This window comes from Neovison vison, chromosome 3 (genome assembly GCF_020171115.1).
Source record: "Neovison vison isolate M4711 chromosome 3, ASM_NN_V1, whole genome shotgun sequence".
NCBI classification, from domain to species: Eukaryota; Metazoa; Chordata; class Mammalia; order Carnivora; family Mustelidae; genus Neogale; species Neogale vison.
The window spans coordinates 122,916,620-122,944,124 of NC_058093.1; the positions used below are offsets into that span (position 1 = coordinate 122,916,620).

Below are 27,505 nucleotides of genomic sequence, written 5' to 3' on the forward strand. Positions count from 1 at the left end.
GAATAGTCACTTTCACAGGACGACAAGGGTGATGCATGTGTGTCCTATGAGTTTAGAACTAGACCTAGCTAGGGACACTGCCACCAACTCACCCACAAGCCAGCACTGTGGACAACACTGGTGGACACCTGCAAACACAGCTACTTCTAGAGGATGGACACAGGCAATGACGGTGGTGAGACAGCACCACTTCCCGCCGAACCTGGCGCGTCGGCAGGTGACTCTGACAATGGGACCAAGCCCGCAGATGTGGGTGCTGTCGCCCACCAGGCGGCGATCACGGGGGGCTCCTGTCCCAGGGCTCCTTCCTGCAGTGTCAGCTCCCCGCTCCCCACAGAGCATCTGCTGTCATCTCCAGATGGGAAAGATCTTCTCTCCGCCCTGGCAGAGACAACACAAACAAAGCCATCAAATCAGCAATCACTGCAGGATGATTAACATGCAGTATTTCCTAATAACTGAATGTCGTACAAAAGAACGACATTCAGGTGCAGAAATTTTCCTGAAGACACGTTAAAACTTTCAACATGAAATTAGCATAAACAAAGTACAAAAGATGTATTAAAACATACAGACAAACCATCTGATTTTCTTTTTTGCTCTACACTAACCCATGAGTGTCCCCTGCGCAGCAGCTCCTGTGAGACACCAAGCCCCAGGCCCCAGCTGGCCACAGCCTCATGGTGGGCAGAATGGCGCCAGCACCCTCAAACCACCACTGTGGTCAGGTGACCCACAGCACACACCTACGCCACATGCCACTGGCCCCGCATCCACCCCCAGCCTCCCCTCAGGAGGATCAGAAAAATAATGCAGTGGGAAAGGCCGTGTCATCGCTGGTCAAGGGCTGGCCACCGTGATCACCCCAGACGCGTCTCCCAGGACCGCGCCCCTGCCCCTGACTTTACAGCTAAGTATCTCACTTTCTGTGATGTGGGGTCTTGCATGGAAGTGACAGACCAGTTCAGCACCATGGACATGAGCCTCCTCTGCACCGGGTTTCTCCGCAACACAACTGAGCCTGTGACCACGTCCCCCGGGACAGAGACAGACTCATCCATCATGAAGAGCACCTGCTTCCAGTGGGTAGTTCTGCAAGGCATGGGGCAGGAGTCACCATGCTGGAACCAGACCCTCTAGGCTTCACTGCAGGACAGACGCACCCCAGCCTGACAACCCGGATGGCCTCTGTGGGGACAGGGACTGAGTTACGACCCAGGGTGGCAGCCGCTCCTGAACATGTCACAGATTCTGGGCAGGGGAGGGCATCTGGCACTGGTGGTTCAGAGCACACATGGCCAGGCCCAGGCCCCTCACTCCCCACACCTCCCCAAAGTCCCCTGCTCGGTCGCTGAGCCACCAGTGCTAGAGTCCCCGTTTCTGTAGCCCAACAAGTCCTCATTCCCGTGCAAGCCCAGTGGAAGGTGAGCGGGACAGCCGTAACATCAGGGAGACACAGTCACACTCCCGAGCTCCTCAGGTCTTACCGGCTCTGACAACTTGGCCCAACCACCCACTGCCGCCACTGCCCCACACCTGGCATGCAGCCCACGGTCCCGCTCACCGGCCCACCCTCCCTCCTGCCTCAACCACTGGGAGGGTCTCTCTCTGCCCTCACAGAGTGCCCGTCCCATGTCTGCACCCTGCAAGCCTACACCACCTGTGTGTGGACGCACCGGGGGAAGACCACCTGAGCACACGACCATCCCCTTTGTGTCTGCCATGGTCCTACCCTCATGCACATCTGTGCTCATGGGACCTGGATGGAAAGCTGGCCAGAGTACCAGCCCTACCTCCTCCACAAGACACTCAGGGCGCACAGCCCCTCACCTCTGCCCCTACTTTCCAGAAGGGCATCTGGGGTCCTCCTGGGCCCACTGCCATAGCCGGCATCTAAACGGGTGTTGCTGCAATCCTCCCTTGTCCAGACTAGTTACCGAACAGGACAACAAAGGCGCCAGAGGGAGGCAGCATCCCCACGGGGGCTGCTGTCGACCACTGAAGCTTCCCAGTATGTCAAGCAAGTGAGCGGCATCATGTTACAGCATGAAAAGTTGTCTCAAGGGGCACCTGGGGGGGCTCAGTATGCGAAGCCTCTGCCTTCGGCTCAGGTCATGGTCCCACGGTCCTGGGATCGAGTCCCACATCAGGCTCCCTGGCCCAGCGAGGAGCCTGCTTCCTCCCTCTGGCTGTCGCTCCCCCTGCTTGTGCTTTCTCTGATAAGTAAATAAATAAAATCTCTTTTTAAGAAATTTGTCTCAAGAAGCACTGACATTCTCCCGGACAGTCGGAGTAGAAAGCCCCTAGAGCTCTATGAGACCACAGGACACTAAAGCAACTTCCAAGGCCAAGACCAAGTCTGCTCCTCCTAGTCACACAGGGGTCAGAGGGCAGCCCAGGGGAGCCCAGTGTGGGGACGGGTGGGGCCCGGCCCGGACTTGCCCACCCAGGGCCTGCACACCCTGCTCCGTGTCCCAGGACCACTGGGTCTTGGCCAGAGGGCTGACCACCTGAAGGCAGGCCAGCCGCATCATCTCCTCCCGGGGCTTCTGGTGGGGTCCCCGTGGGAGACGCACACTCACGGGTGGAAGGGGCCTGTGCGCAGCACCAGCTGGAGCTCATCCTCCTCCAGACTCTGGAACCGCACACTGAACCAGGCCATGAACCCATGCAGCGTGCCTGCTTTCCTGATCTCGAAGTGCAGCTCACCTTTCATCGTCTGTTCAAGCGGATGGTAAGAAGGGGACACGGGTTCTGTAAGCACAGGACTGGGCCACGAGGGTCCCCCTGAGCAAGAACTAGCAATTGTCCACCCGGGCCTGCCCCACAGATCCCACTTCCCTGCACTGCCTTCAGAACTGTCTAGTTCAGTAACGACGAACAGGACTTGCTGGTTTAGCTGAACACCTCCAACACCACGTAAAATTTCCTCCTCCTGAAACTACTAAAATTGACATCATAAATCCAAATGCTGCAGATAATGAGAAAAGGTTTCAAGCAATCTGGGCCTCATCTGCCCAGACATGAGTGGAACCGAATTTCCTCTCAGTTCTTTGCATAAATGAAGTTCCAGGCTGGGTCTCTTTTCTGCAAAACTACATGCAGAGTCAAGAGGTCAGTCTCCACGTTGTTCTGCCCATTGGAACCCCGCAGGGGCTTCCCGGGACCCCCACACTCGCTCGCTGCTCCTGCACCTCCCCGCACACCATCAAATGAGGTCCCTCTAGGCTTCACACGCACCACCTCGTGGAAACAGGGGGAAGCAAAAGTAAGAATTAAGAATTCTGTCATCAACGGTAGTGAAAACAATTTTAATTCAGTCCTTGAAGAAACTGGATATGATGTATTAGAATCCAAAGATGCTGAAAATATTAAACATAAATCTGAAAAGAATGGATGATGTTGAAGAGTCCAGTGGTAAAGAAAATAACTTAAAAATATAAAATACAAAATCAAACATAAAGAAGCAAAGACTCTGGGAAAATCAAAGCAAGTCTCGTGATATCCGCAGAGGAGTCTCGGTGCATGTGTGCCGCTGACAACATGAGAGGGAAGTGCGCGTCTGGTCTCACCTCCAGGTCCATGATCTGCACAGTCCTCATGTCCAGCTGTAATATGGTGCACGGCTCTGAGAGATAGTCTTCTGGTTTCAAAATGTAGTTATACTTGGGCTTTGAAAATACTCCTTCATTGCTAAAGATCTAGGGAAAAAGTCAAAGGCATTGATCAGAGGCGTGGACTGACATCTCGGGCTCTGACACATGCACGCACGCAGGACCACAGCACTCGCAGCGTCTCTCCAGCATTCGCCGGAGTTCCAAGCCACAGCCTGCGGCACAAGGACACTGAGACGGGCTAGAGGTCCCCACAGGCCACCTGGCGAGACCACAGTGAGAGCGCCTCCCACCTCCACCCTCTGCGCAGGGCCTAAGCTCCTGGAAACCAAACGTTCCCTCGCAGGCAGCGCCTAGACCCATCCCACCGCCCTCTTCCTGACACGTGGAAAGAGTGCGTGGGAGCCCAGTGCGGCTACCTCACCTGACCCAACCTCATCCCGTGGACACGTCCTCTCACAGCACAAGAAGGGCGAGTACAGGACAGGAAGATATTCACAGTAAATGAGACACTCCTGTTCTAGGTGACCCTCTCTGACCAGCATCAGACCAACTCTCAGGAGGGGTCCCTGCACACAGGGGCTGAGCCCCCGCACTATCCCTCCTTGTCACTGCGCCTGACCCCATTGTGGAACGTGGTGCTTGCCCAGTCACAAAGTACCATGGGAGATGGTTCAAAAATTGAGCACAGCACTAACTTCTAAAATAACAATTAAAAGTCAACATTTTAATGATGCCATGATATGGCCACGTTTTTAAAAATATTTTTCTGATAAAAATAATTATGCATATATAAAGAATTTGGAAAATACAGAAAAGCCCAGAGAAAAACCTTGAGTCTCCCATGCCCTTGCCTCGGCACTCTGCTACAGTCATTTTCTCCCCTGGAGCTCTATTTGTGTGCTTTTATGCAAGCAGAAGCCATTCTGCGTATGTGGTCTGTGTCCCCCCAGTGTCACCATCTCATAATCCCTCAGACGGGTGTACAGCCATCCACCACACTCTACGGGACCATCTGTTCCCCGTGCTGTGTGTTCGGGAGAACGCCGTGGCAGGACCAACGGGGAAGGGGGCAGATGCCCCCCACACTCACAGCTCTGGGCACACAGGCGAGTCTCCCCCATGTCACCTACAGCTCAGACAGCACCAACTGCCATTTTAATGTGATCTTTGTCCATCCGGTTGGCAAAAATGGCTTTAATTTGCATTTCAATCACTAATGATGCTGGGATTTCTTTCAAATATTTATTGGTGACTTTATTTAGCTTTTGTGACTTGCTTATTCCTATGATTGGGCTATAATTTCACTGGACACTCAGCTTTTCCTAACTGACTCTAGGGTCTGCCAGCTGGCACCTCCCTCCAAGCCACGGCTGCCTTTTAAACTGTGTTCAGCTGCTGACACGCGGAGGCTGTCCATTTGTACAGACTGAAGTCCAGCAGCGCTTTCCTTTTTTCTGTTCACTTTCTTTCCATCGAATACCTGACACATGGGCCCCCATCAATTCTGAGAGTTGATGCAGATGCTTTAACACAAAACTCTTAAATCCATGTGAAATTAATTTTCAGTGCACCGTATGAGAGAAGGAAAGAAGTTTCAAGGGGCTCATCCGAGGCCCAGAACAATCTGCCGCCTGTGCCCCTCATGCCCCAGGTCTCCCACACACACTGTGCGGGCCCGTCCTGTGCCGCTGCTCTGTCCTTTCCTGTCTCATGACCACTCTGTCTTGTCTTCATCACTGGGCCCCCAGCTTAGACCTCACACCTGACCCTAGATGAATGATGGGTCGGCTCTGCCTGGGACCTCTCCTCCCCATCCTCTTTGGGGTTTGGGTTGAGAGTGCAGTGGTCCAACATATTAACTGGGGAAGGCGTCTTCCCTTGGCATTATCATCTCTTTTTCTGAGTTGCTTAATAAAGGCCAAAAGGGCCCAGAGCCTCCCTTCTTCTGCACTCAGCAGACGTCCATGGTCACCGGGCCCTCATGGCATATGTGAGACATCCTGCAGTACTGAGCCTTGGGGACCCTACTTCCCAGGGCTGACACTGGCACCCCCAGACAACAAGGCACACCAGCTTCCGTCATCATCTTCTTACGAGCAGCAACAGTGGGAACATGAAGGCCTCATCAGCCAATCATTTTAGATTACAACCAAGTACAGCGGTGCAAGTGCGTCTGTGTCTAAAGCGAGGAAAGTGAACGCTGTGGGACGTCGCTTCCTCTGCAAACTGCCAAGGATGACTTCACAGATAACAATTTCTGATCCTTTAAAACTGAACAGCTCTTAGTAGGAGCACATATTTGTGTGTTATCAGACCATGTATCGATAAAGGCCTCATCTGTAACCATGACCACATTTTCCCACTATATTTGAGCCTTGCTAACTCCCGTCACATCTGATACCAGCGTAAAGGCTCGAGGGTCGGCCTGCCAAGTTCTCTGGCCTGGCGTGAAGCCCCTTCAGTGCCATGGTGGGCTCTGCACTCGGGGTCTCCCCAGCCCGCGCAGCAGAACACGCCGGCACATGGCCCACTGCAGTCACTTGAGGGCACTGTGGTTGAACTCGTAGGTGTTGTCCTGGAAGAGCACCTTGCTGTGGTAGTCCCGGTCGGTGCTGCAGGGCACTAAGTGCAGTGCAGCTGTGGTTGGCCAGATGACCCCGTCCTCCTTCAGCCACATGTCCCAGGCATACAGGATCGATTCGATCATGAACTCAAACTGCACAGGAGGGAGACACACAGGGGACATGGCGGCAGAGGCCGCGTCTGTGACCAGTATTCTGGGGGGCCGACCTGTAACCAGAGCAGCGGTAGGGCTGACCCTTACCACGGCCTCGGCCAGAGTCCCACCAACTCCCTTAAAACTGAGTCTACAGTCAGGTGGCTGCCGATCGGGAGACAGCTTCACCCACCCTGTCCCCCGCTGCCCCATGCCAGCTACTACCCCATTTCTAATAGCCCCAAAGGGCCACGGCATTTTCACTGTCAGACAGTGTAAACTTGGCCTGGGGTATTCTCAGAATATTCACAATCCTGTAAGTTCACTGAAATCACCTCCTAAAAACACGACACATTAAAAGCAGGTGCATCATGGAGGTTCACATGGTACTTAATTCGAAAGAGCAGCCTAACAGCTCCTGACACCCTCAGAGCTCCCCGCACAGGTGGAAGCAATGCCTCAGCCTGAGACAGCAGTGGCAGGAAGCCAACCTTTGTGTCAGAACCAGGGGGTGTGAAGAGCATGCAGGGATCATGCGGGGAGCGAGTGGGAACTGTGCCAGGAGTGTGCTGCCAGTGTGCAAGGAGTGTGCGGGGAGCATGCAGAAAGCGTAGGGGAGCGAGTGGGGACTCTGCCAGGAGTGTGCTGCCAGTGTGCAAGAAGTGTGTGGGGAGCATGCGAGGAAGGCTAGAGGCACTTCGTTCTGCAGCTGAAGGGAAGCCACTAAGGGTTTTTCTCAAATAATTTTAGGCGGTTTTCATTTCAGAAGTAGTGGATATTCAGGGGCGCCTGGGTGGCTCAGTGGGTTAAGCCACTGTGTTGGACTCAGGTCATGATCTCAGGGTCCTGGGATCTAGTCCCACATCGGGCTCTCTGCTCAGCAGGGAGCCTGCTTCCTCCTCTCTCTCTCTGCCTGCCTCTCTGCCTTCTTGTGATCTCTCTCTGTCAAATAAATAAATAAAATCTTTAAAAAAATAAAAAAAAAGAAGTAGTGGATGTTCAGTATGGAAAACTTTAGAAAAGTCAGAAAAGCACAAACCTAAACAAAAGTCATGAGTAAACCCAGCACCAAAGGAACTACTGCTCGCTTGGTACTTTTTCCCAAGGACTTTTCTTCACGTACACAGACATGCACGCAGGTGAAAATGATACACAGATAATTTTAAATTCTATTTTATTAAACTATCTGTGGTAAATCAGTCAGTCTACCAATTTTAACCCTTGTATGGATCTGTGTATATAGGACACAGAAGAGCTGCATGAGCCCAAAACCCTCCTCCCACCACCCCCAACCTCTGGAAACCACTCCACGGCCTCCCCACAGCTCTTTTGGAGAATGTCACACAAATGGAATCACACAGTACATACTTCTGAGACTGGCTTCTTTCCCTCATAATAACAAATTTTTTCTACACTAATAGGTTCTGTCCTGTGCTTTCCATCCTGTTCTATGTTTTTCCTTGTTACAGTATCACACTGATTCCGTTACCCTTACTGATGCCACCCAGCTCTCTGGAGTCTGTCCCTGGCATCCGAGTACCAGCCCCTCATCCTTTATCGCTCAGCAGTAGCCCTGGTGCAGATGTATCCCAGATGCACGTCCAGTCACCTGCTGGCAGACATTTGGTTTTTTTCCAGCTTTTTGGCAATTTTAACTGGAGCAGTGTAAGCATGCACAGGTTTGTGTGTGGGCACAGCTGGCATTTCCATGTCAGTACCCAGAACTCGAATCACTGGGTCACACAGCAAGTTCACTGGTCCCTCCAGAGGACACTGCCCAATGGCCCCAGAGCAGCTGTGTCAGTGCCGGGAGCCTCGGCAGTCTACAGCTCTCGGAATCACGGAAACTGCAGCCATCCTGGCAGGCGTGTGGTGGCACTGCATACAGCCTCAGTCTGTGTCCCCCTGGTGACTGCTCTGCTTCCTGTCTTTTCACATGCTCCCTTCTCAGCCATCTGTATACTCTGGCAAACTCTCTGTTCAAGTCTTTTGCACATTTTTCACTTAGGTTGTTTACTTTCTTCCTGCTGAATTTTGAGAACTGTTTGTATATTCAGGACACATATTAAATATGTGATTTGCAAATACTTTCTCCCACTATTACAATGTTTTTTTCATTTTCTTTTACATAGCAGACATTCTTAATTCTGATAAATATGCATATGCACTTTACCTTTAATGGATTATATTTAAGAATCAACCAAAAACTCTTTGCTTAACCCATGAAAATTTTCTCCCAAGATTTCTTTTTAAGGTTTTATAGTTTTACAGTCTATGCTATTAGATATAGAATCAATTTTGAATTTTTTGGAAGAACGTATGGGGCTTAAAAATGAAGTTCTTTTTCTCTTTTCTTTTCTTTTTCACATGTGGATGGCCAACTAACTGTGCCAATATCTTCCAATGAAAAGACTATCTTTTCTCCATTAAAATGATCTTGCTCCCCTGTTAAAAGATTAGTTAGCCATGTTTTTAGGGATCAATGTCTCTACTTTAGCCATCGACCCATGTGTCTGTCCGTCACCAGTACCACACTGTTTTTACCACACAGCTTTATACTAAGTTTTAAAGTCAGGCATGTAATTCTTCAAATTTTATTCTTCTTTTAAAAATTGTATCTACTGGTGTGGCTGGGGGGGCTCAATGGGTTGAGCATCTGCCTTCGGCTTAGGTCATGATCTCAGGGTCCTGGGATCAAGTCCCCCATCGCCTGCTTCTCCCTCTCTCCCTCCTCCTGCAACTCCCTCAGCCTGCCCCTCCCCCTGCTTGGGCTCATTCACTCTATCTCCAATAAATACAATTTTAACAAAACCAAAAGACAACTGACAGAATGGGAGAAGATATTAGCAGATGACATGTGAAATAAAGGGGCTAGTATCCAAAATCCATAAAGAGCTTAGCAAACTCAAATAACAAATAATCCAATCAAGAAATGGGCAGAGGACATGAACAGACATTTCTGCAAAGAAGACATGCACCCAGCCAACAGACACATGAAAAAGTGCTCACATCACTCGGCATCAGAGAAATACAAATCAAAAACACAATGAGATATCACCTCACACCAGTCAGAATGGCTAAAATTAACAAGTCAGGAAATGACAGATGCTGGTGAGGATGCGGAGAAAGGGGAGCTTCCTGCATTGTTGGTGGGAATGCAAGCTGGTGCAGCCACTCTGGAAAACAGCATGGAAGTTCCTCAAAAAGATGAAAACAGAGCTACCCTATGACCCAGCAATTGCACTATTGGGTATTTACACTAAAGATACAAACGTGGTGCTCCAAAGGGCACATGCACCCGAATGTTTATAGCAGCAATGTCCACGATAGCCAAACTATGGAAAGAACCTAGATTTCCATCAACAGATGAATGGATAAAGAAGATGTGGTATATAAAATGGAATACTATGCAGCCATCAAAAGAAATGAAATCTGGCCATTTGCAATGATGTGAATGGAACTAGAGGGTATTATGCTTAGCAAAATAAGTCAATAGGAGAAAGACAAGTATCATATGATCTCCGTGATAGGGGGAAGTGGAGATGCAACATGGGGGGTTTAGGGGGTAGAAAAAGAAAAAAAATGAAAGAAGATGGGACTGGGAGGGAGACAAACCATAAAAGACTCAATCTCAAGAAACAGACTGAGGGTTGCTGGGGGGAGTGGGGACAGGAGATTGTGGTGGGGATATGGACAGTGGGAAGGGTATGTGCCATGATGAGTGCTGTGAAATGTGTAAACCTGGTGAGTCACAGACCTGTACCCCTGGGGATAAAAATACATTATATGTTTATTAAAAAAATTAAAAATTAAAATTAAAAAATTGCACCAACTATTCTAGTTTCTGTACTTTCCAAATAAAGTTTACAATGAGCTCATCTACACACACCAAACAACCCTGCTCCGACCCTGACTGGAACTGTGCTCTGTCTACAGACCAGTGTATGAACATTATTACCAATTTGTCTTCCAGTCCATGAACACTGTATCTCTCCATTTATTTGGGTTTTCTGTGACCTCTTTCATCAGCACCTTATAGTTTTTGGCCTATAAAACTTGTACATGTCTTGTTGCCTTTCTAAGTATTTCACATCAGGAGGCTACTGCAAAAGCTACTGTTGAGGAGTGTAGAAAGGTATATAGTCATTTCAATACGTGCAGAAAAAGCACTTAATAAAATCCAACTATATTCCATGATCAAAATCCAAAAATCTACAAACTAGGAGAATATCCCACAACATAATAAAAGCCACATATGTCAAGCCCAGAGCTAGCACCATACTCGAAGGTGAAAAGCAGAAATCTTTCCTGTAAGATCACATGAAAGTCAGGCATGTCCTCTCTCATCATTTTCATTCAACATAGTCCTGAAAGTCTTGCAATCAGGCAAGAAAAAGAAATTTAATAAGCATCCAAAGCAGAAGGAAAGAAGTAAAACTGTCTCTATTTGCAGATGACATATTATATATATAAAAATCCTAAAGACTCCACCAAAAAAACCATTCGAATAACAAATTCAATAAAACTGCAGAATATGACATTAATATGCAAAAATAAGTTACGCTTCAATACACTACAATAAACTATGAGAAAGAGAAATTAAGAAACTAATCTCATTTACAGTTCCATCAAAAAAATAAAATACCTTGGGGTGCCTTGGTGGCTCAATAGGTTAAAGCCTCTGCCTTCGGCTCAAGTCATGATCCCAGGGTCCTGGGATCGGGCTCTGAGTACCGAGCATCGTGCTTTCTGCTCAGCGGGGGGCCTGCTTCCCTCTCTCTCTCTGCCTGTTTCTCTGCCCATTTGTGATCTCTCTCTGTCAAATGAATAAATAAAATCTTTTAAAATAATAATAATAATAATTGAAAATACCTCAAAATAAATTTAACCAAGAGGAGTAAAAAAGACAATGAAGAAAGAAATTAAAGAAGACACAAACAAACAAAAAGACATCCCCTGCTCATGGACAGGAAGAATCAGAATTGTTTACCTTTCTACACTCCTCAATCTACAGATTCAATTCAATCTCTATCAAAATCCTAATGGCATTTCTCACAGAAATAGGAAAAGTGGTCCAAAGACTCCAACTGAACACAGCAATCTTGAGAAAGAAGACTGAAGCTGGAGACATCACATTTCCTGGGTTCAAACTGTATTATAAAGCTGTCGGAATCAAAACAATACGGTACTGCTATAAAAACAGACGCATAAGTCAACAGAACAGAACAGAGAGTCCAAAATTACCCCATGCATATGTGATCAATTAATTTTCAACAAAGAAGACGAGAACAGAAAATGTGGAGAGTAGAAAGTTTTCAAGATGGTGCTGGGAAAACTGGGTTGCTACACGCCCAAGAGTGAACAGGACCACTGTCTTACAACACACACGAAAATCGACTCCAAATGGATTAGAGACTTGATTATAAAATTTAAAACCAAAAAATTCTTAGAAGCAAACACAGGGAATAAGCTCTCTGACACTGACCATGCCAGTCGTTTTTTGGATTAGACACTAAAAGCAAAGACAACAAAAGCAAAAATAAACAAGTGGGGCTACATCAAACTGAAAAGCTTCTGCACAGCAAAGGAAATCATCAACAACAAAAAGATAAAATTTCACCCAATAAGGGGTGAAAACCCAAAACATACAAAGAACTCATACAACCCAACAGAAAATAACAACAACAACAACAACACTATTTTAATTAGACAAAGGGACTTGTTTTCCAAAGTCATACAAAGGGCAACGGACATATGAAAAGGTGCTCAGTGTCACTGAGCATCTGGAAATGCAAATCAAAGCCACATTGAGGTGTGACATCATACCCCGTAGGTCAATTATCAAAAAGACAACATGTGGAACGACCGGGTGTGCAGTCGGCTGAGCATCTGACTCCTGGTTTCGGTTCAGGTTATGATGTCAGGGTCGTGGGCTTGAGTCCCGTGTCAGGCTCCGTGCTCAGCGGGGAGTCTGCATCTCTCTCTCTCCCTCTGCCTCTCCCCCCTGTGCTCTCTCTCCCTTGTTCTAAAATAAATAAATAAATCTTTAAAATAATACAACATATAGCAGATGCTGGCAAGAATATGCAGAAGAGGGGAGGCTCTCGCACCACTGGTGGGAACGTAAACTGGCACAGCCACTGTGGGAACCGGTGTGGAGGAACCTCAGGAAATCAAAACTAGAAACACCATAAGACCCAGCAATTCCACTTCCGGGTTATATCCAGAGGAATCAAAACTACTATCTCAGAGAGGTGTCTGTGCTCCTGTGTTCACAATAAGCAAGACAGGACAACAGTCTGGGGATTCACTGACAGATGAATAGATCAAAGAAAAAGTGGGAGATACATACCTGAGACCACGTGACACACACTCTAGACATGGACAAATACGGCGGGGAACCCCTCAGCCCTGGGATGGAGGAATGCCTGCCATCTGTAGGAACACGGATGATGTTAGAGGGTCTTCAGCTATTGAAGTGAGCCACACAGAGACAGACCGACACTGCATCCTATCACTTACACATGAAATTCTAAAAATAAATTTTTTAACTGAACCCATAGAAACAGAAAGTAAAAAAGTGCTTACAAGGAGCTCAGGGGTGAGGAAAATATGGAGACACTGGCAAAAAACTATCAATTATAAAATTAGTGAGGTCTGAGTATCTATTATATACCCTGGTGACTACAGATGACAACATCATCATGGGGAGGTAACAGATGTGTTAACTCAATGGGGTAGTGGGGCAATGGGGAAGCTGTCGGTAATGTACACAAATACCGAGTCATCAAACTGCACACTTTGCTATTTCACGACTTCCTAATTATACCTCAGTGCAAGAGAAGATAGACAACAGATAAACAGATTACAGAAAAAGAAGTGAGCTTCAAAGGGAAATTAAAGAATTGATTCCATTTACTATAGCACCAAGAACCATAAGATACCTGGAAATAAACCTAACCAAAGAGGTAAAGAATCTGTATTCGAGAAACTACAGAACACACGTGAAAGAAATTGAAGAAGACACAAAAAGATGGAAGACCATTCCATGCTCATGAATCAGAAGAATAAACGTTTTTAAAATGTCTATGCTCCCTAGAGCAATCTATACTTTTAATGCCATTCCGATCAAAATTTCACTGGTATTTTTCAAAGAGCTGGAGCAGGTAATCCTAAAATTTGTATGGAACCAGAAGAGACCCTGAATTGCTAAGGGAATGTTGAAAAAGAAAAACAAAACTGGCGGCATCACACTACCTGATTTCAAGCTTTATTACAAAGCTGTGATCACCAAGACAGCATGGGACTGTCACAAAAACAGACACATAGACCAGTGGAACAGAGTAGAGAGCCCAGATATGGACCCTCAACTCCCTGCTCAAGTAATCTTTGACAAAGCAGGAAAAAATATCCAGTGTAAAAAAGACAGCCTCTTCAGTAAATGGTGCTGGGAAAATTGGACAGCTATGTGTAGAAGAATGAAACTCGACCATTCTCTTACACCCTACACAAAGATAAACTTGAAATTGATAAAATACCACAACGTGAGGCAGGAATCCATCAGAATCCTAGAGGAGAACATAGGCAGTAACCTCTTCTCATCAGCCATGGCCAATTCCTTCAAGACATGTCTCCAAAGGGAAAGGAAGCAAAAGTGAAAATTAATTTTGGGGACTTCATCAAGATTAAAATCTTCTGCACAGCAAAGGAAATAGTCAACAAAACAAAGAGGCAACCCACAGAATGGGAGAAGATATTTGCAAATGACGGTATAGACAGAAGTCTGATATCCAGGATCTATAAAGAACTCCTCAAACTCAAAACACACAAAACAGATAATCATGTCAAAAAATGGGCAGAAGACATGAACAGACACTTCTCCAATGAAGGCCTACAAATGGCTAACAGACACATGAAGAAATGTTCATCATCATTAGCCATCAGGGGGATTTAAATCAAAACCACACTGAGATACCACCTTGCACCAGTTAGAATGGCCAAAATTAGCAAGAGAGGAAACAGTGTGTGTTGGAGAGGATGTGGAGAAAGGGGAACCCTCTTACACTGTTGGTTGGAATGCAAGTTGGTGCAGCCGCTTTGGAAAACAGTGTGGAGTTTCCTTAAGAAATTAAAAATAGAGCTTCCCTGTGACCCTGCAATTGCACTACTGGATATTTACCCCAAAGATACAGATGTAGCAAAAAGAAGGGCCAACTGTGCCCCAATGTTCATAGTAGCAATGGCCATGGTCACCACACTGTGGAAAGAACCAAGATGCCCTTAAACCGATGAATGGATAAGGAAAATGTGGTCCATATACACTATGGAGTATTATGCCTCCATCAGAAAGGATGAATACCCAACTTCTGTAGCAACATGGACAGGACTGGAAGAGATTATGCTGAGTGAAATCAATCAGGCAGAGAGAGTCAATTATCATATGGTTTCACTTACTGTGGAGCATAAGGAATAACACAGAGGACATGGGGAGATGGAGAGAAGGGAGTTGAGTGAAATTGGAGGGGGAGACGAACCATGAGAGACTGTAGACTCTGAGAAACAATCTGAGGGTTTTGGAGGGGAGGTGGGTGTGGGCTTGGGTGAGGCTGGTGGTGGGGATTAAGGAGGGCACGTACTGCATGGAGCACTGAGTGTGGTGCATAAACAGTGAATTCTGGTATACTGAAAAGAAATTTTAAAAATTAAAAATTTTAAAAAAGTGAGCTTCAAGAGAGATTACAACTGAGAAATATTTTTTAAAAGCTGGAAATGGTCTAAAAAGTGAATATAATATCATTTTATGAAAATACGAATCTTGCTTACATTATCAAGGCATGTTCACATCGGGTTCTAAACAAACACGCTTCTGGGGATTAAATTTACTCACCCTTAATTTAAGCTCATTATATCCTTTATTTATTTGCTTAAAAAAACATAAAAAGAAAAAAGAGTGTAAGAAAAAAACAGGAACAAAGAACAACCAATAGAACACAGTAACAATATGGTGTATAAATTAATCGACTATATTAACAATCACTTTGAATGCCCATGGTCTAAATATACCAATTAAAAGGCAGATTATCAGAATGGTTCAAAAACAAAGACTGAGGACATTGGGAGGGTATGTGCTATGGTGAGTGCTGTGAAGTGTGTAAACCTTGCAATGGGGAGGGGATAAAAATTCATATGTTTATAAAACAATAAAAAATTAAAAATTAAAAAAAATCTAAGACTCAACTAGGTCCTGTCTCTAAGAAACTCCAAATACACTGACGGGGCACCCGCCCAGCTCAGACAGAAGGGTGTGCAACTCTAGATCTCAGGGTTATGAGTTCGAGCCCCACATAGGGTGTACAGATTACTGAAATATTTTTTAAAGTTAATAATAAAATGAACAAATAGGTATACTGATACATAGAAATTAAAAGTAAATGGACAGAGACAGACATATGATGCTAACACTGATCCAAAAAAAGCAGGAGTAACTTGTTAATTTCAGACAGAGCAGACTTCAGAGGAAGGAAGTTATCAGAGATAAAAAGAGGCATAATATAATGACAAAGGGGTCAATTCTCCAACAAGACCTTATACACCCTAACAACATAGTACCATGTGTGAGGGGAAAACACAGAGAGCTGCAAGGAGAGAGAAGAAGCTGGCGACCCTGTCCCAGAGAAGAAGAGATCCAACAGGCAGAAAGTCTGCAAGGACACAGTGAACTCACCACCACCATCTACCCCGGGATGTGCTGCACATCTACAAACCGCCTCATCCAGGGCAGAATAAACCTCCTTCCCGTCCCCCACAGAGCACTCTCTGGAAGACACATTCTGTTCTTCTCAGGCTCCCACAGAGCACTCAGCAAGAGAGACACGCTCTCTCCTTCCCAGGCACCCATGGAGTGCTCTCCAAGAGACATCTTCTGTCCTTCCCTGGCACCCACGGAGTGCTCTCCAAGAGACACACGTTCTGGGCCATAAAACACATCTTCACAAATGTAAAAGAAAAGAAATCATACAATGTCTGCTCTCAGACCACAGTTTTAACAGAGTTAAACCAGAAATAAAGAACAGAAAGATAGCTGGATAATCAAACAACAGTGGAGAAATGAAAAAGTATTTCAAAAAAAAAAAAAACAAATACAGGATCAAAGAAGAAATCTCAGTAGAAATTTTAAAAATATTTTGAATGTCGCCAAACCTTTTGTGCATTAACTGATAGAGTCATGTTTTATCTTGTAAACTGTTCATGTGTTAATATAGATTACACAGATTTTTTAAAATATGACAGAGATTGAGAGACAGTGAGAGAGGGGACACAAGCAGCAGAGTGGGAGAGAGAGAAGCAGGCCTCCCGCTGGGCAGGGAGCCCCATCCCGGGACCTTACGATCATGACTCGAGTTGAAGCCAGATGCCCAAAGACTGAGCCACTACCCAGGCATCCCACACAGATTCATCTTTAAATACTGAACCAGCCTTCAATTCCAAATATAACTTCTTCTCTATTAGAACGTTATTCCTTTTGTGTACTGCAGGGTTACACTTGCTAGTACTCCTGAGAACTTCTGCATTTATGAATAGGAGTTACTGGGTTGGGTTTTTGGTTAGGGTTTGGTATTCAGGTTATGCAGGTCTCACCAAGTGAGCTGGGAAGTCTGTCCTCTTCCATTTTCTGAAAGACACTGTTCAGATCTGGTGTTATTCTTTCCTAGAATGTGTTCATACATTTCACCAGTGAAATAATTTAGGCCTACAGATTTCTCTTCAGAAGGTTTTTAACTGTAAGTTCAATATCTTTACTAGCTACTGCATTATTCAGGTTATCTACTTCATTGTGGGTTAGTATGGAAGGTTTCAGTTTTCAGAAGAATGGATGTTTTCATCTAAAATTCTGAGGCTGTGTCTGGGGGGAGAGAGCCAGAGGAAGAATAACAATGAACTCAAGACCAGCTCAGTGTACTTCAAACCTAGTCTTCCTTCCCAACCTTCCTGTTCCTATATGCCTTTCAAAGTCCTCCAACAGCGTCTACCTGAGCCCTGTCTTTGATCGAAAGCTACATTACGTGGGACAGACAGGGTGGGGTGTGCTTTACTCCATCCTACCGGGAACTGAAGCAAAGTCATTGCTACATATGATTTTCTTCTTAATTTATGCATTGGGGAGACAGAGAGACTGAATGCACAGGGAACAGGGGCAGAGGGGGAGAGAGTCTCGGGCAGACTCCATGCTCGACAGGGAGGCCAGTGCAGGGCTTGGTCTCGGAACCCTGAGATCACAACACGAGCCCAAACCGAGGCAGACACTTAACCGAGGGCGCCAGTATGTATGATTTTTAAAAACAAAACTGGATACATGTTGTACATGCTTTTTTGTCCTTTTTTTTAAATTCCATCAACCTATGGCTTTTCTCTAAGATTATTACAAGTTGAAGGTGAACAGCCTGGTGATTTGGTTTACATACATTGTTAAACGATTACAATAGGGTTATCTATCACCTCCTACTGACACATTGAAAAGATAGAAAAACTTCACCTTGTGATAAAAACCCTTAGATCTCCTGGGATCGAGCCCTGCATCAGGCTCTCTGCTCAGGGGGGAGCCTGCTTCCTCCTCTCTCTCTCTCTGCCTGCATCTCTGCCTTCTTATGATCTCTGTCAAATAGATAAATAAAATCTTAAAAAAAGTTAAAAAAAAAAAACAACCATTAGATCTATGGCTGACCTTGGGACAAGCAGGGATTAACACACTGACCCCACACAGTCAAAAATCCACACAGAGGGGGACAAGATGGCGGGGTACTAGGAAGAGGCGTCTTTTCAGCTGGTACCCCAAAGTGAGCTGATTACCTACCAAAGAACTCCAATCACCCATGGAATCAGCCTGAGATCAGAATTATACACGTCTGGATCTCTACAGGGGCAGAAGACGCCAGTGAGCAGGTAAAGCGGAATGGGAACGGCGGACTGATATCAGAAGATAAACAAAAGGGGGAGGGAGCCACCATAGGCGACCGGTGGGAAAGTAATACCCCAATACGAGCGAGAGTGCTCTGCGTCTGGGGACCAGCATTAACTTGGAGACTGGTTGAAAGCACTCCAAAAGAGCAAAGGATCATGGGGGGAAATTGTGGGAATCGGGGCGGCTAGGGACAGGGGCTTAAGTCCCCGGTCCCAGATGGCCTCCCCAGCGCAGAGGCAGAGAGAGTGCGGCGGAGAAACCGGCTTCTGGTCCCTAAGCCGCCAGCGTGCCCCAGAGCGTGTGGGTTCCGGCTCCTGTGAGGGGATGGGAGCTGCGCCAGTCTGCAGAACGCACTCTAGCCCTACCACAAAGCTTGAGATGCGCGCGCACGTCCCTCCAGCTCTCCTGGGTTACTAAGGCCCGGGGGCGCTTCTTGACCTGCGCCATTGTTTCAAAGTCTAAGCCGCGCGGGTGAAACGCTTCCCCAGACAGAGGCGCGCAAAAGCCCAGCCTGCGGCTTACGGACCAGCGCCCCGTTCTCAGTGCCCCAAACGCGCGGCCGACCCACAGCCACCTCTGAAAAGAGGTGCGCGCAAGCCGGGCACTCCCAGCCCAGGCCGGCGGCAAAATCTCAGTGTGCGATCGCTGCTTGGAACCTCTCTGGCGGTCAGGAGCTCCCAGACAGTCGCCACTGCCTTGGCTTTGGGGACGAGCAAAAGATCCTGCGCCCCCAGGGTCTTTAACTTGGAATCTGCTCTGCCAGCGGCCAAGGGGGAATTTATTCAGCTTCTGCACACAGACTGAGGATTCTATCTGAGACGGAGATCAGGGTGCAGTTTGATTTCTTTTAATACTACAAAAACCATCAAAGGCGGTCAAGGTGAGAGGAAAAAAAGTGAACAAGCAAAAAAAAAAAAAAAAACCGCCAGAGAACAAAAGCCTGAAAAAAACCAGTTTCCCCAGAGCCCACCCCCTTGAGGGGAGCAGGGGGACTCAACTCAGGAAACATCATTGACTGACAACACACGTGGCAGGCCCCTCCCCCAGAAAACAAACCAAGAAAGAAAAATTAAAAAAAGGACTACAAGAGAACCACCACTACTTCATAGGAAAACTTGTATTATTCACTCGTTTCCACTATCCTGGTATATATATATATATATATATATATATATATATATATATATATATATATTTTACACATAGGTAATTTTTTTAACCTATTTACCACCACAGCGAGCTGCACAGTACATCAAATTCCATAATACCTTTCTAACCTGAACTTTTTGATACATACACCTATGTTTTTCTTTTGCATTTTTATTTTTTGAATTCCTTTTTTTAAAATTTTAGTTTAGTTTAGTCTAGTATATTCCTTTTTATTTTTATCCTCTAATATTCATATAGAGTTAACTTCAAAGTAATCCCCTTTCCCCAATCAATACTACCCCTATAGGTAAACCAATTTTTAATCCCCTTTATCTTAGGAAAGTTGAGTCCTTTAACAAAGATATCAAGATACATCCAGGAAGAATCAAAACAACCTTCCTTGCACACACTGAGAATTTATAAGAACTCTCCTATCTTCTTCCACCAGTGTTTCTGTGTTTTTTGAGTTTGTCCTGATAGCATATAAATTTTACACTTGTGGTTCTTTTTGACGAGGTTCTTTCTTTATTTGCATATATATATATATTTTTTTTCTTTTCTTCTTTCTCTTGCCATATAATTGTATCAGTCTTTCTATCTCTTTTTGTTTGTCTACTGCATAAATCTTACCATGGGGCCCATCTGGGCTGAACCTTATCTTTCATGTTCCTTTTCTTTCCTGTCTCTCTCTCTCTCTCTTTTCTTTTTTTTTTCTTTTTCTTTTTCTTTTTCTTCTTTTCCTTTTTTTTTCTTTTTCTTTTTCTTTTCTTTTGTCTCTCGTTTGGGTGGGGAATCCTAATTGCTCAAAAGTGTTCCAGGGTGCACCTTGACTGCACCAGAGTTGATACATCCAGCTACATATGTTCAGTCCTCTCCCACCAAATTGACTAGGAGGAGGAATGCCCAACAGAAGAAAAATACAGAGGATGGACCTTCTGCAACAGAGCTAACGGCTATCAACATAGACAATATGTCAGAAAGAGAATTGAGGCTAACAATTATCCAGGCAATAGCTAGGTTGGAGAAAGCCATGGATGACCAAACAGAATTGATTAGGGCCGAACTGAAAGCGACCAGACAGGATGTTCACAATGTTAGGGCGGAGCTTAAAGCTACCAGTGAGGAGGTCCACAATGCTCTCAATGAGTTCGAATCTAATCTAAACTCTCTCAAAGCTAGGGTAACTGAGACAGAAGATAGAATTAGTGATCTGGAAGACAAACAGATAGAAAGAAAGGATCAGGAGGAAGCCTGGAACGAACAGCTTAGATCCCACGAAAGCAGAATCAGGGAAATAAATGATGCCATGAAGCGTTCCAACGTCAGAATTGTTGGAATTCCTGAAGGGGAGGAGAAAGAAAGAAGTCTAGAAGATATCGTGGAACAAGTCCTTCATGAAAATTTTCAGAATCTCGCGAATGAAACCAGCGTTCATGTACTAGAGGTGGAACGGTCTCCACCCAAGATTATACACTCCAAAAAAACATCACGACACCTGATAGTCAAATTGAGAAATTATAATTGTAGGTATAATCTCTTGAAAGCCGCCAGGGCAAAGAGGCTCCTTACTTACAGAGGGAAGCCCATCAGAATAACGTCAGACCTGTCCACAGAGACCTGGCAAGCCAGAAGAGGCTGGCAAGATATATTCAGGGCACTAAATGAGAAGAACATGCAGCCAAGAATACTTTATCCAGCAAGACTGACATTCAAAATGGATGGAGAGATAAAGAGTTTCCAAGACCGGCAAGGCTTAAAAGACTATGCAACCACCAAGCCGATACTTCAGGAAATACTAAGGGGGGTTCTATAAAAGAGGAAAAATCCCAAGAATAGCATTGAACAGAAATATATAGACAGTCTACAGAAAGAAAGACTTCAAAGGTAACTCGATGTCAATAAAAACGTATCTATCAATAATCACTCTCAATGTGAATGGCCTAAATGCACCCATAAAACGGCACAGGGTTGCAGATTGGATAAAACGACAGGACCCATCCATATGCTGTCTACAAGAGACCCATTTTGAACCTAAAGATACACGCAGACTGAAAGTGAAGGGGTGGAGAAACATCTTTCATGCCAATGGGACTCAAAAGAAGGCTGGGGTAGTGATTCTCATATCAGATAAATTAGACTTCAAACTAAAGACTGTAGTCAGAGATACAGAAGGACACTACATAATCCTTAAAGGGACTATCCACCAAGATGATCTAACAATTGTAAATATCTATGCTCCCAATATGGGAGCAGCCAATTACTTGAGAAAACTGTTAATCAAGATAAAGAGTCATATTGATATGAATACACTAATCGTAGGAGATCTTAACACGCCTCTTTCAGAATTAGAGAGATCATTGAAGCAGAAAATCAATAAAGAAACAAGAGCATTGAATGACACATTGGACCAGATGGACCTCATAGATATATACAGAACATTCCACCCTAAAACAGCAGAATACTCATTCTTCTCAAGTGCACACGGAACCTTCTCCAGAATAGACCACATACTGGGTCACAAATCAGGACTCAACCGATACCAAAAGACTGAGATGATTCCCTGCATATTCTCAGATCACCAATGCTTTGAAACTGGAGCTCAATCACAAGGAAAAGTTCCGAAGGAACTCAAACACCTGGAAGCTAAAGACCACCTTGCTTAAGAATGCTTGGATCAACCAGGAGATCAAAGAAGAACTGAAACAATTCATGGAAACCAATGAGAATGAAGACACTTCGGTCCAAAACCTATGGGATACAGCAAAGGCGGTCCTAAGGGGAAAATATATAGCCATCCAAGCCTTGCTCAAAAAAATTGAAAAATCCAGAACACACCAGCTGTCTCTATACCTTAAAGAACTGGAGGATCAACAACAAATCGAACCAACTCCACATATAAGAAGGGAAATCATCAAGATCAGAGCTGAGATCAATGAGGGAGAACCCAGAGATACAGTAGAACGTATCAATGAAACTAGAAGCTGGTTTTTTGAAAGAATCAATAAGATCGATAAGCCACTGGCTACACTAATCCGAAAGAAAAGAGAGAAATCCCAAATTCATAAAATTATGAATGAAAAGGGAGAGATCACAACTAACACCAAGGAAGTAGAAACAATCATCAGAAGTTATTACGAACAGTTATATGCCAATAAGCTTAGCAACCTAGATGAAATGGATGCATTCCTGGAAAAATATAAACTACCAAAATTGAACCAGGAAGCAATCGACAACCTGAATAGACCGATATCTAATAACGAGATTGAATCAGTGATCAAAAACCTCCCAAAAAACAAGAGCCCAGGACCTGACGGATTCCCTGGGGAATTCTACCAAACCTTCAAAGAAGAAATAACACCTATTCTCCTGAAGCTGTTTCAAAAAATTGAAGCAGAAGGAAAACTTCCAGACTCTTTCTATGAAGCCAGCATTACCCTGATCCCCAAACCAGGCAAGGACCCTACCAAAAAGGAGAATTTCAGACCAATATCACTGATGAATATGGACGCTAAGATTCTCAAAAAGATATTAGCCTACAGGATCCAACAGCACATTAAAAAGATTATACACCATGATCAGGTGGGATTCATCCCTGGGCTACAAGGATGGTTCAACATTTGCAAATCAATCAATGTGATACAACAAATTAATATGAGAAGAGAGTAGAACCACATGGTCCTCTCAATTGATGCAGAAAAAGCATTTGACAAAATCCAACATCCGTGCCTGATTAAAACTCTCCAAAGTATAGGGATAGAGGGAACATTCCTGAACATCATCAAATCTATCTATGAAAGACCCACAGCAAATATCATCCTCAATGGGAAAGAGCTTGCAGCCTTCCCATTGAGATCAGGAACAAGACAAGGATGCCCACTTTCACCACTCTTGTTCAACATAGTATTAGAAGTCCTACCAACAGAAATCAGACAACAGAGAGAAATAAAAGGTATCCAAATTGTTAATGAAGAAGTCAAACTCTCTCTCTTCGCAGATGACATGATTCTTTATATGGAAAACCCAAAAGACTCCACTCCCAAACTACTAGAACTCATACAGCAATTCAGCAACGTGGCAGGATACAAAGTCAATGTGCAGAAATCAGTGGCTTTCTTATACACTAACAATGAAAATATAGAAAGGGAAATTAGAGAATCGATTCCATTTACTATAGCACCAAGAACCATAAGATGCCTTGGAATAAACCTAACTAAAGAGGTAAAGGATCTGTACTTGAGGAACTATAGAACACTCATGAAAGAAATTGAAGAAGACACAAAAAGATGGAAGACCATTCCATGCTCTTGGATCGGAAGAATAAACATTGTTAAAATGTCTATACTGCCTAGAGCAATCTATACTTTTAATGACATTCCGATCAAAATTCCACCAGCATTCTTCAAAGAGCTGGAGCAAATAATCCTAAAATTTGTATGGAATCAGAAGAGACCCCGAATCGCTAAGGAAATGTTGAAAAACAAAAATAAAGCTGGCGGCATCACCTTACCTGATTTCAAGCTTTATTACAAAGCTGTGATCACCAAGACAGCATGGTACTGGCATAAAAACAGACACATAGACCAGTGGAACAGAGTAGAGAGCCCTGATATGGACCAACAACTCTATGGTCAATTAATCTTTGACAAAACAGGAAAAAATATACAGTGGAAAAAAGACAGTCACTTCAATAAATGGTGCTGGGAAAACTGGACAGCTATATGTAGAAGAATGAAACTCGACCATTCTCTTACACCGTACACAAAGATCAACTCAAAATGGATAAAAGACCTCAATGTGAGACAGGAATCCATCAGAATCTTAGAGGAGAACATAGGCAGTAATCTCTTTGATATCAGCCACAGCAACTTCTTTCAAGATACGTCTCCAAAGGCAAAGGAAACAAAAGCGAAAATAAACTTCTGGGACTTCATCAAAATCAAAAGCTTCTGCACAGCAAAGGAAACAGTCAAAAAAAACAAAGAGGCAACCCACAGAATGGGAGAAGATATTTGCAAATGACAGTACAGAAAAAAGGTTGATATCCAGGATCTATAATGAACTCCTCAAACTCAACACACACGAAACAGGCAAACACATCAAAAAATGGGCAGAAGATATGAACAGACACTTCTCCAATCAAGACATACAAATGGCTATCAGACACATGAAAAAATGCTCATCATCATTAGCCCTCAGTAGATTCAAATTAAAACCACATTGAGATATCACCTTACACCAGATAGAATGGCCAAAATTAACAAAACAGGAAACAACATGTGTTGGAGAGGATGTGGAGAAAGGGGAACCCTCTTACACTGTTGGTGGGAATGCAAGTTGGTGCAGCCTCTTTGGAGAACAGTGTGGAGATTCCTCAAGAAATTAAAAATAGAGCTTCCCTATGACTCTGCAATTGCACCCCTGGGTATTTACCCCAAAGATACAGATGTCGTGAAAAGAAGGGCCATCTGTACCCCAATGTTTATAGCAGCAATGGCCACAGTCGCCAAACTATGGAAAGAACCAAGATTCCCTTCAACGGATGAATGGATAAGGAAGATGTGGTCCATATACACTATGGAGTATTATGCCTCCATCAGAAAGGATGAATATCCAACTTTTGTAGCAACATGGACGGGAGTGGAAGAGATTATGCTGAGTGAAATAAGTCAAGCAGAGAGAGTCAATTATCATATGGTTTCACTTATTTGTGGAGCATAACAAATAGCTTGGAGGACAAGGGGCGTTAGAGAGGAGTAGGGAATTTGGGTAAGTTGGAAGGGGAGGTGAACCATGAGAGACTATGGACTCTGAAAAACAGTCTGTGGGGTTTGAAGTGGCGGGGGGGTGGGAGGTTGGGGTACCAGGTGGTGAGTATTATAGAGGGCACGGCTTGCATGGAGCACTGTGTGTGGTGAAAAAATAATGAATACTTTTTCTGAAAATAAATAAATTGGAAAAAAAAATCCACACAGAACCTTTGACTCCCCAAAAACTAGATTCCTAATAGGGTACACTGACCTGAAGCCTTAACAGTAACATAAATAGTCAACAGACAGTTTACGTTATTTGTATTGTGTACTGCATTCTGACAAAGTAAGCTAGAGAAAAGAAAATGTTAAAATCCTAAAGCACTGTCCTATATTTATAAAAAAAAAAAAATCCCATGTATAAGAGAGCCCACACGGTTCAAACCCACGTTGTTCGAGGGTTGACGGTTCTCTGGTAAGACTGTCGCATGCACTGCACAGCAGTGTCTCTGGGGTTGCCACGCTGTTTGTGACATCCCTGGTGCTCACCTGCATGGTAACTGAAAGTCTGTACCTTTCAACCACGGCCTCCGATTCTTTCTCCCCTCAGCCTCCCTCCCTCCACTAACCACAAATTTGATCTCTTTTTCTAGGAGTCTGGTGGGTGAGGTTTGTGTTGCTGGTTTTAGATTCCACGTATAAATGAGACCATACTAGTGTCTCTGTCTGACTTACTTCACTTAGCATAATGCCTTCAAGGCCCGTCCACATCATGGATGGCAGGGTGTCGTGGCTCATGGCCATCTGGCACAAAACAGAAGACAGCACCCAGGAAGCACCAGGTGGCTTCATTCAGCACGAGAGCCACGGCTCTCCGCAAGATGTTCTTCTCACAACAGCCCCTCCAGACACAGTCCACACCCCTCTCTGGAATCTGAACTTCCCTGGCACAATCCATGGCCATCCCACGTGGCCCAGTGCCCACCACAGCCATCCTGCGTGGCCCAGTGCCCATCCACGGCCATCCCACATGGCCCGGTGCCCCTTACCAGCAGGCAGGTCCCCATCCACTCGGACACCAGCACGTCCACCTTCTCCGGCAGCACCACATCCTCCACCTTCTGCTGGAACACAGTGATGATGTCGGCCAAGCCATTCTGCGTGACCAGCTGCCCTGTGTGCTGAGCCATCTCACTGGCCTCCACCGTGTATACCTGCATGTCACAGAAGGGCCATCAGCAAGAGTCCCACCCACAAAGCAGCCTGGCATTCACTCTCCCTGGGCCCAAGGCTCCAGCCATGCCAAAGGCAGCCTCAAAGAAAACAGTGACAGAAGGAAAGGAGTGTGCTGGATAGCAGGGACAGACCTCCAATGGCTGAGCTCTGACAAGGGAGCTACCTCCCTTCTTAACTCCACCTTCTGCCTAAAACAGATGGGGACTGCCGGTGGACAGAAGAGTCTGCATGCACACCGTGTACCCGTCACACAGGCCCTGTGGGTCAGACCCAGTGGCTCAGCTCCCATACACACAGCCACATACCCCAGAGTTTCCCACACTGGCCTGAGAATGATCGGACTTTAAGGGTACCAGTGGCTGAGACAGCTTCAAGCCCAGGTTGTCACTGGAAGGTCCTGAGTGTTACGTCTTGGTTCTGATAGCATCTGAACTCCAGTGATCACTGTCCTGCAGTTTCCTGTATAAACTAGAATTTCACCCACCTGTGTCAGGGGCATTTCAGAGGCTTCAGCTCTGGAGCCTCACACATGCTTTGCAGGGAAGAGGAGAAAGGACCCCAGCAAGCATCATGGAGAGTGGTCTGTCCTGTCCCTGCCAGGCGGTCCTTGCTTGGTGCAGGGATAACACATGGACAGTGACCTACACAAGCGGCCCTGCCCCAGCACACAGACTCATGTTCCTCTAGCTGATAAGCAGGTTACAAAAAACATCCGACTGCACGCAACTCCAATATTCTCTGCTCTGTCCTACTCTACTTGGTGCTGCTGGTGACTCAGCAGGCCGAGGTCATGACCGCCGACAGGCTCAGCCCACAAGAACACATATTGCCCATTTCACCAACATGATGCCTTTGCATGTGAATAGCACGTCCCCAGACTCAGCTCGAAGCTGCTGAAGGAGAGCTGTTTCTTACTCACAGCTTTAGGCTTCACATAGTGGGCACAAAAGAGGCTGATTATCCCAGTTCCACAGCCGATGTCAAGAATCACTTTATCTTTCAGGGATTCTTTATTTTGCAGGATAACACTGTGGTATTCAGTTGTCTGTGGCTGGTCTGCCAACATTTCCAAGTGAAGTTT

General features: G+C 45.3%; 1 protein-coding gene across 1 annotated transcript; it reads right to left on the reverse strand.

Annotated features, from left to right (window-relative positions):
* Positions 1-348: 348 nt before the first annotated feature.
* LOC122901884 (protein arginine N-methyltransferase 2-like) lies at positions 349-27,505 on the reverse strand. Its single transcript, XM_044240962.1, is given in 7 exon segments — positions 349-381; positions 924-1,092; positions 2,583-2,719; positions 3,573-3,693; positions 6,149-6,333; positions 26,238-26,402; positions 27,344-27,505. Coding segments are annotated over 7 exon segments (957 nt in total). The 5' UTR covers positions 27,491-27,505.